General features: G+C 34.6%; 1 protein-coding gene across 1 annotated transcript; it reads right to left on the bottom strand.

Annotated features, from left to right (window-relative positions):
- Nucleotides 1-2,778: 2,778 nt before the first annotated feature.
- Nucleotides 2,779-6,790, bottom strand: LOC113357597 (proteasome subunit beta type-6). Its single transcript, XM_026601039.1, has 8 exons — nt 6,569-6,790; nt 6,339-6,415; nt 5,127-5,182; nt 4,401-4,473; nt 4,023-4,134; nt 3,816-3,889; nt 3,441-3,515; nt 2,779-3,295 (listed from the first exon to the last, which is right to left on the bottom strand). Exons 1-8 carry the CDS (start codon nt 6,669-6,671, stop codon nt 3,164-3,166), a joined length of 702 nt encoding a protein of 233 aa, XP_026456824.1. The 5' UTR covers nt 6,672-6,790; the 3' UTR covers nt 2,779-3,163.
- Nucleotides 6,791-10,252: the final 3,462 nt, after the last annotated feature.

The raw sequence follows: 10,252 nt of genomic DNA, 5'->3' as shown, positions 1-10,252 counted from the left end.
ATTTTTGTTGAATCGAAGAAGTGGGTGCTTGATGATTTGAGAGAAGAGGATCTGAGATGTTGATGTTCACGGGTTCATAAGAGATGTTAAATGGTGTATTCAGAATCATTTAAGAAATTGGTTGGGTTTGATTTAATTTTGAATTTGTCAGTGAGATGGTTAATTTGATTTCGAATTGATGGTGAAATTAGGGTTCTTATAGCTTTGAGAATAATGGGTTTCCGCTGCCTCTGTAATTGAATGTTGCAGTTGAGTTTAAAATGGAATTGAAGATTGGTGGATCTAAATTTCAAATTAGATGAGAGGAAATGTATGTCAGGGTTCGGTGATGTTATAAGTCTGGAGATCAGTGTATTTGAGATGCTAGAGGACTTTGAATTGAAATTGAGAGATTTCGTTTGTGTGTTGCTGATGCTGCTGCTGAAGAGAAGGTGGTGGTGCTGAGTTGATGTAGCAGATGAATTGCAGCTAGACTGCAGTAATTGAGTGAAACAAATTAAAGGAGATGGTGGTGTTGTTATTGTAGTGATGTTTTAAATGTAATTAAAGAACTATTAGTGCCATAAGTTAATGTTGATGGGAGTATTTAAGCTGATGAGTTTAGAAGATTTCATGGGATAATTTCTGTTTGAGATGAATTGCATGGAGGTGTGGCCTGGGTGTGGTTCTGATGCTGTCAAGATTTTAAATGAGTATTATGAACAAATTAGATGAATGTTAGGAAATTGGTTGTTTTTGGGGTGTTGTTTCTGAATACGACTATGAAGTTGTAAAGGGTGTTACTGCCATTCATCTACGGCAACCGAAGATGGGTTTGCTGGTTTTGGTTTGGAGGAGAATGAGAAGGTAAAGAATTATGGTTAAACATAGGAATGGTTTCTCTGTAAATAATAGTAGGGTGAAGGGTATAATCGTAATCTGATTTAATAAATTTAATAGTTCAATACAAACTTTTATTAATTTCTTGACAAAAGTCAACACTTAGGAGAGTCAACTCCAGTCAACGCGTCCAAATACCACACACTAACGTTGGACAAATGTTAGACCAAAACCTAGTGTTGGTCAGAACCTGGGTTCTAAACTCCAATTATCCCAATTGATTATTGTTAGTACAAGTAATATGTATAATTTGATAGTCATATTTATATTTATTACACAAGTGTTTTAAACCGTTTCAATTGTATAAAATATGGTTGTCCATGGTTCCGCTTTCAACCACACCAAACTTGTCCAAACCGACAGAAAAACCCAAAAAACCAGATATTGAAAAAACCAGAAACCCGAAACCGAAAAAACCAATTCTAGACGGATTGTTTTTATTTTAACGTTACTAAAAGCCCAAAACCCATAAAAACCAAACAAACACAAATATCGGAGAGTAAATACCAAAAAAAAACCCAACAAAACCATAACAATATATAGCCAACTTACCATCATATTATAATAATATAAGCTACATAAAATATAGAATAAAAAGGATCAAGATTCAAGAATCACATGGATTTGTACAAAGCTTTGTACAAAGTTTTAGTTGGCAACCGAGCAACAAGCTGGGCACCAACCCCTTTTTGAATACCAACATCCAATCTATGAAAAATAAAACTGTCTAGACCAGTACCAACATCATTACTAACTAAACAATTCTTCAAACGCTAAAAAAATATACAGTATCCTCACTAAGCTCCCCAAAATAGTGAAAGCTCATATTGAATCATATGTGTATATATATATATGAATATTGCTTTTATTGGGATATGATGGGTGTGACTTTTTTCTTCAATATGATGATTTTTTGGTTGTAAACGAACCTAATAACTTTTTTGTTTTTTTGAAGCAAGAGATATATTGATTAACTTTCAGAGTTTACAACTTTTGCAACACTACTGAGACAAGAGACTCTAGCTTGCCAATATGTATGCTACTTTATTTAGGCCTGTCAATATTTGTCCGATATCCGGTATCCGTTTCCGAGTATTCGAGATCCTATAGGATTTTATCCGTTTTATCGGATATCGGGTATCAGATCGGGTATTTTATCGGATATTTCTTCCTTAACATATCGAAAACGGATTAGACCCCATCCGAAATGTTAATATCCGATATCCGATAGTATATGAACTTATTTGTAATTTATCCTAATTTCGAGTCTAGTATCGGATATTATCGGATATTGTCGGATAAGTATCCGATAAGTGTCAATTATGAAAATGTTTTACAAAGGTTTTTAAGCTTTTTTGTTATAACCGGATATTATCGGATATCCGACAGCTTAGCCTATCGGAATCGATATCTGGTTTTGATATCCTATAGGATATTATCGGATATCGAATATCCGGTAGTGCTTAACATGTCGGATATCGGATTTCTAAATATCCGACGGATATTCTACCATTGACAGGCCTAACTTTATTCTTCTCTTTAGGCACATAACTGCAATGCCAAGAACTATTATTAGCTAAGATCAAGGTAGTCAATTTCGGATTGTCTCGGTCAACATCGAGATACTGGTACAATTTTGTCTCGGGGAAATTCCGTTTTAAAATCTCGATAAAATCTCGGTTTCATATTTTATATCCTCGTATCGAGCCTAAGATGTTTTTGACATCAGGGCTGTTTATGGTTCGGTTTGGCTTGAATTAAATTATCCGCTAATATGATTATTTTCGAGTTTAAGTACTTGGTGCCCAAGTAATTGATCACACCAAAACAAATAAAAAATCGTTTCTCTAAGCAGGAGAGGATCAGCACATTATCTGTAATTGAGACTTCGCCTCCAGCTTGGCACACAAACAAGCCTACCATTACAGAACTCCTATTAGGGTAATCCTAATAACAGTAGTGATCAGAATTTAGTAGAGGTCTCCTCCTAGCTGTTCATTTATCTAGGAGCATAAAGAGTTCCACAAACAGTAGCCTTCCTGCGTTACTTTTAACAGCATAAGGAGTTCTAAAAAGTGAAACAGAATTACATGGTACACATACCATTTACCAACATAATGAGAACAAATAGCATGCTTCAAAGTACCTAGGTACTGATAATAAAGAATTTTGGACAGTATAACAAGAAAGGGAGAGAGTTCTACTTCAATAGTTCAGCTATCTCAAACGGAATCCTAAAAAGGATTAAGATAGACGAATCTATTTCCCTTTTTTTCTAGGTTCTCTATGTTCTCATTGGTTCGATGGGGGCTGACGATAGTATGTCCAACAATGAGTTCTGGGGCTCCAACTCCTCATGCCACAACGGAAGGGTGTCCCCAGCATAGAAATTCCTTGTCACTCCCTCTGAGTTAATCTACAAACACCAGAAAAGAAACATAAGATCACCACTGGTCAATTTTGTGACAGAGAGTTCATAGCTGAAATGGATTCAGTTTTCCCTCAGTAATCTTGGAAGAAGCAAGAACTGTAAACTATATAAGGAAAACAGAACAACTCACAGTGACAGTACGAACGACACCTCCACTTGCACCATCACGAGCAATGGCAAGAGAGACAGCCTTCACCACTAGTTTCTGTAGTAAATATGCAAAGTTAAATACTGTACGAATAAATTAAACTACATCACAGATGCTTTTACAGAATAAGAGAACTACAAGAAAAAAAATGGCAGTTGGGTCAAGATTATGGGCCAGCAGACGTTACAACTTTGATGTTCCATTTTTCTCCTTTTTCTTTACTTTGTTGTATATAAGTCTTGATGAATATCAAAAAGCTAAAAGGTCTGCCGATGACCAATTAAGCGGATAATTTATAACTTAATTGTCTATTAAAAGTTACAACATATTGGTAGAGTATCAAGCAATTAGCATTACCTCAGCTTCATCCTTGGTCATCCCATCTTTCCATGCTTGATCAAAGAATCCATACAAATAACTGGAACCAGACCCTGAAGAACATGAAAGGATTACAAGTCAGCATTAGTAGGAAACAACATATCCAATCAAATCTCTTCTTGGCTAAACATGCAATAATAATAACCACTATAACAGTCAGGTTGAAATAAGGTAAGAAAAGCAGACCTCCAATAGCAAAAGGTTGCTCTACGATTGTCCCACCAAGAGGCACTCCATATATTTTTCCTCCTTCATATTTGTCCCATCCACCAACAATCATACCAGTTTGAAGCATGTTCTGACGAGTACATAACATGAAACACATAATAAATCAGAAGCATACACACCCTATTGTAATGAGGAAAGGAAGAAAGTCAACTTGATCTATGTAACTTGCAGGAAAATAGTATGATATATGTTCCATAGAAATATTCCTACAAACGAAATAAAACAAAACAAACAAACAAAAAAGTACTGGAAGAAATATATGGATCCTACGAATATATCATGTTTGCTTTACGCCGTTACCAAGAGCTAAAAATTAGAAGGATTACACAAACATACTTTGTTACCATATGCCAGCAACCTAATCAAATTCGCCGCCACTTTTACAGTTGCAGGTTGCCCCTGTTGTATCCTGCGCCCATAAAAAATGGATAAGTGAATGTAGTTCTTATCAGTCATATTGTCTGCAGGAGAACACTACAAACAGAAACGCATAAAATATCGACATGTCATATGCCCATCTACAGATGGGACAGACCCAAGCAATGCACCACACACCAACGTGTACGCGCAACATCAACGAAGATCATACACAATTGAATTCCTTTCTAAAGTTATGACCTGAATGCTCGTTTCCATTGAATGCACCATATTGCATTAAAACATTCCTCTTCCAAAAATATTCATTTATGATGATACAGTTGAGCATTAAAACATTTAGATGGAAATATTGCCTTTCTCTAAATAATGACTAAGCAAAATACAAGCTACGACTAACCTATGACTAACAACTTTGTGATTTATGGCCCGTTCACCCCACGTAATATTATGTAAAGATGATAACCCGTATTTGTTATGTGCTAGGTTAAGTAACAGTGATCAGGTAAGAAACTGAGAAGACATGTCTCCTAATAGTATATATGTAATGAACAGAGTAAGTAACTCTCTATTTTTCTTCTGACATGAATAAATAATATTTAAGACTGCCTCCCAAGTCCGAACCACAAGGCAGTAAAGGAAAAGGAAAAGACATGAAAGTAAAAAGAGAGAAACACATCCACTCACGTGTGCTGGTGAAGAAAGTGACGCACATAATCAGAAACGACTTGAGAGTCAGCAGCCTGTCATGATCGCAAGAAGTTAGCACGTAGCAACAGCAATAAAACACGCACGAGAACTATCATCTTAATGAACAAAAAAGCCTAATACAAAGTTATAAACACAGCATCGTTCAAATCAAAGGCATTAAATACAAGAAAGGTTCAGTTATGTCTAAATACAAGAAAGGTTCAGTTATGTCTAAACCAGACTATTCTCACAATGCTAGAACATCAATTCTATATTTAGCTCAAAAACTAAATTATATTCACTATCTCGATGTTACGGATGATTGCATTTTATCGTATTAGAAAAAACGGACAAAATGTTGACACTAGTTACCTACCAAGTAAGAGACTAACATTTGTCACATTTCGAAACAAATTTTACAGAACATGCTAGAAACAAATTTGCTACACGAAGATCCTATCAGGACCGTCGCCACTGCGAAAAGCAAAGGCGCTAAAATATAACTGATGGACAAAGAGAGTGCACATTCAGTATAAGATTCGAACTTAGAATCTTACTATGCAACAAAGGGTCATAAAAAGACAGAACCCGAAGCAATAATTGATGATTCAGGAAGAGGAACCATTAGTCCCAAGATACTGCGTCATAGTTTATATAGGAGAAGAATAGAGTACAGAGGTCCGATAACATAAGGCATACAACGTTACAAAATATGAACCAACCATTTGAATACCAATACTATTGTCCAATCATACTGGTCAATATAAGGCAATTAAGGTAGACTAAAACAAATTACAAATTACCAAAAGCTTCAACACCTAACGCAACAAAACAAAAGCTTCAACACCTAACACAACAAAACAAGACTAGGCTACATGGAGCAAAACTGCATGCATAGAGGACTAACACTTGCAAAATAAGAAGTAATTGGCTAGCAATGGTCATCTAACAATATGTTAATATAGCTTAAAAGGAAGCACTGTATTAGCAACATACACCAGTGTTTCTTCTGTTCTCTTTTTTCAAAGACCATCTTTTTGAATGTGGAATAATCTGAAAAATCTCCTCTTTTTCATACCCCAATTTTTACTACTCGGATATATGTGTGCCACACGGAACCATAAGATGAAACTTAAACCTAATTTATGAATGAGATGCTTAAAAAGCACAAATAATTGTAAGCAGAAGTAAAAAGACGAAGATTCTTACTGATCCAGAACGACACAAGTAAACATTATCTGTAAGCTGTGTGATTTTGTCTGATGCCCGATTAGCAACGTACATCCCTGAATAATTCAACAAATACACAAATCAATAAAAATACTCATCAGATGTATAAAAAGAGACAGAAAAAAGAATCAATGTAACACAGAATATGGAGTTTCGTTTGGAAAAAATTTAAGTCAAAATAGAAAACAAAAAACCCTAATTTTTCTTACCTGTACTAGTTCTTGAATCTGCACCTAAAACAACACCGCCATCATAAGTGACTCCAATGATGGTAGTTCCCATTGAATGAGGAGCGTTTAAGTCGAGATCCATTGCAGAAATTCTCAAGAGTAAACCCTAAAAATTGATTTGGAAAGAGTGTTCTGAAGCAACAACAAAAAAGAAAAGACAAAGTGTGTTCTTCCGAAGGGATGAATATTTTTCCAAGGAATACAAGTGCTGAATGAATAGTAGAAATTACCAATAGGTACTAATATAGTAGTCTTAATTAGTGGCAGGTCCATCCACTAAAGTCCAGTAATCAGAGGTTTAAAGATTTAAATAAAAAAAGAAATTGGACCAAAAAGTTTAACTCCACGTCCATATACGTGTGAGAAAGTCATGTACTTTTTTTGATATCTCCAAAATACCCCCTAGTATAATAGAATATAAACTTTAGATGAACCATTTTTTTTCCAGATTCGTTTTTTTTTCTCTTTCCTCTCGTTGCTAGTAGAGAAAATCTTCTTCTTTTTTTCGTTCTCCCCCGTTTTGTCTATCAGAGAAGAGATAATCCCATGAAGATTTTTGCAAGATATAGATCGATCCGCAAATCCAAGCTCGATTATTTATATGAAGTTTTTGGTAAGTTGATTTTCTTACTGTTGATGTTAGTCTAGTTTTTTTTTTAATCAATTTTCTTCTGGTAATGTTTATCTTAGGGTTTCTAGTATCTAATAGTTTTATGGATGTTTGATTATGTTTTGATCTCTATGCTTGATTGTTTATTTTTTTATAAAATAGTTCAGATCTAGACGGATGATCACCTTTTTTGTTCATTTCGTCAGTAGATTTGATTATATCAGTTTCATTTTATTGGTTCTAGATTTTTTTCAGTTCATTTTTGTGTATGAACCAACAGTACATATCTGCAGTACTGACAAAAATCTAGCTTTATAAACTGATTTTGATGATTTACAGTTTTTTATTAATTTATTAGGTTTTAGATCGGCTTTGATTTTGTTTTACTCATGGATTCATCACTTGGAGAGAAATTAAGACTTAAGATTTTTGGGTTACGGAAATAGAAATTGAACTCGGTTTTATGTGTGTTTACGATCTTTATTCTTGATTCGTTAATTTTTTTACTTCAATTTTTATAAAAATACTTCAGATCTAGATACATAATCATGTTTTAGGTTCATTTCATTAGTATATCTGATTTTTTAGTTTCATTTTGTTGGTCTTTGGTTTGTTTTCAATTTGCTATTGTGTATTAATCATCAGTACGTATATGATGTACTGGTGGTTTTTGATGAAAATAGTCCAGATCTAGTTATAAAATCAAGTTTTACGTTCGTTTCATTTGGAGATCTGATATTTTAGTTTCATTTTGTTGGCTTTTGGTTTTGTTTCTGTTTGGTTTTGTGTATTAACCATCAGTACGTATATGACGTACTGATTTTCTGTGTTTACTATGCATCTATATGTTTTGCTTGTGTATCAACCATCAGTACGTATATGACGTACTGTTTGTATGAATCTTAATCGTAATTATTCGATTTTTTGATTAGATTATGATGTTTTTAGCTTATTTGAACTCTCAATTTGATTTCCACAATATCTTGTTTTGCTACCATACAATTAAGATTATTATGAGGTGATTGATATTTCTAGGCTGTTCTTCTGGAATATATTTCTGGTATATCAACTGGTTCATGTTCACATTGATTTATCAAAAGACGGAACAAAACTCATAGGTATATATGTGGGAGACAGATTTATCTATACAATATACTTTTCTGTGCGAGACAAATTGGTTTATCAAGTCTTCGACTTTGGGTCGTAGCTACTCTTAGTTGTGGGTGAGATCAGCTAAGGGAATCAAGTGCGCAGAGTCCTGATGGAATTCAGAGGCGTAAGGAACGCGATTGTACCTTGATCAATGTGAGATTGGTTAGGGCTCAACTACATTCCAGTCTGAAGTTAACTTGAAGTAGGCTAGTGTTTGTAGTGGCTTAATACAATGTGGTGTTCAAATCTGGACTAGGTCCCGAGGTTTTTCTGCATTTGCGGTTTCCTCGTTAACAAAATTTCTGGTGTCTGTGTTATTTGTTTTCCACATTATATTTGTTTATATAATTGAAATATCACCGATTGCGCGTAAGTTCAATCAATTGTGAATCCAACCTTTGGTTGTTAATTAAATTAATTGACACTTGGACATTGGTTTTTGATACCGTCCAAGTTATTTCTTATATTCAATCGGGATCGCAAATTCCTATTTGTTTGATTGCGGATTGAATTGAGAAATAGAGATATAACTCTTTGATATACCTTTCTTAAGATAGAGTCTGATTGTCTAGTTGATTCTCTTGAAAGTATATTGGAGTTAGTTCATACATATTGCTAAACGAAATATTGGGTGTGGTTGTTAGACCCCCGCTTTTTTCAATTGGTATTAGAGCAGGAAAATACGTTTAAGACCTTATAAGTCTGTGTTTGTAACAATCTGACTATATTGATGAGTCTATCTCTAAAAACGTACAAGTTCAAAAATTACCAGATGTTTTTCAAAGCTTATATTCTTTTGATATAACTGTCACATCTAAGTCAATATCTAAACATTCTATTGATGTAGAAATTGTTGATAACTGGGAAACACGCCTAAAAGAACAGTTGGATGAACTTTCTGACGAAAGTGACTCAGATATTGATAGAGATGTTGATGAGGAAGTCTCGGAGTATGTTGAGCTTTTGGATTTAGTTGAAAAGAAGAAGATGAGAACTTTTTTAGAGCATAGCTCGGTTGAACCAACCAAGCGTTGGTATGTCAAGTTTGATTGTCATATTTTAGTGAATCAAAACTCATGTTAAGAGTCGCTTGATTATTTACTATAGTCAACTTCGTATAGGTTAGCTTGAAAGTATTAGGATTTTAGACTTTACAAGTATTGCGAAGACTTGAAGATGTGAAGAACCAAGGAGCTACAACGACAACAATCATCCTTCCACTTGAGATTAGTGATATTTTACTTGAACTGTTTCATTCCCTAACGTATCTCTCAAGTCGTGCATATTGAAAACAAAAATGTGAAGCATATTTGAACTCTAGATAGACATAGTATTAAGGAATACAATACGAGGTTTATTGCTTAACCATTAAACTTTGTAGATAAGACATCGCCATAATCATTTGAATGCTATTGTGATTATGTATGGGTATGAAGTTAGGATTTCATCCTAGGGAACAATGTTTTACATGTGTTCTAAGGAAGTAAGTTCATAAACTTGTTTGTGAATCGAAAATGAAATCGCCAGGTGTTATTGGTTTTGTTATTCAATGCATATCTTATGAACAACCAATATGTGTGATTGAGTATAACCGTTCACGACTTGTTGTGTTCTTGGTAGAACTATTCACAAAGGCCCGACTTATGTATTGGTATTACTTTTATTAGTGAAACCGATCTCAAGTAATTACCTGAGATGGTATGATCGGGTTTGTGATTTTTTGTCTGACCAAATATGGGAAATGGGAGCCGATCCTAGTAAGAGGTGCAGTACATCACAAAGGGGAACCGATCCTTGTATGAGGTGCATCAAGGTTTATAGCAGAAAGGGGAACCGATCCTATGGACATGTGCAACACGTTTTTAGGCAAAGGGGAACCGATCCTATGAACATGTGCAACA

This window comes from Papaver somniferum, chromosome 3 (genome assembly GCF_003573695.1).
Source record: "Papaver somniferum cultivar HN1 chromosome 3, ASM357369v1, whole genome shotgun sequence".
NCBI lineage: Eukaryota > Viridiplantae > Streptophyta > Magnoliopsida > Ranunculales > Papaveraceae > Papaver > Papaver somniferum.
Note: the sequence above shows the minus strand (reverse complement) of the source record. Positions and strands in the feature narration are given on the sequence as shown.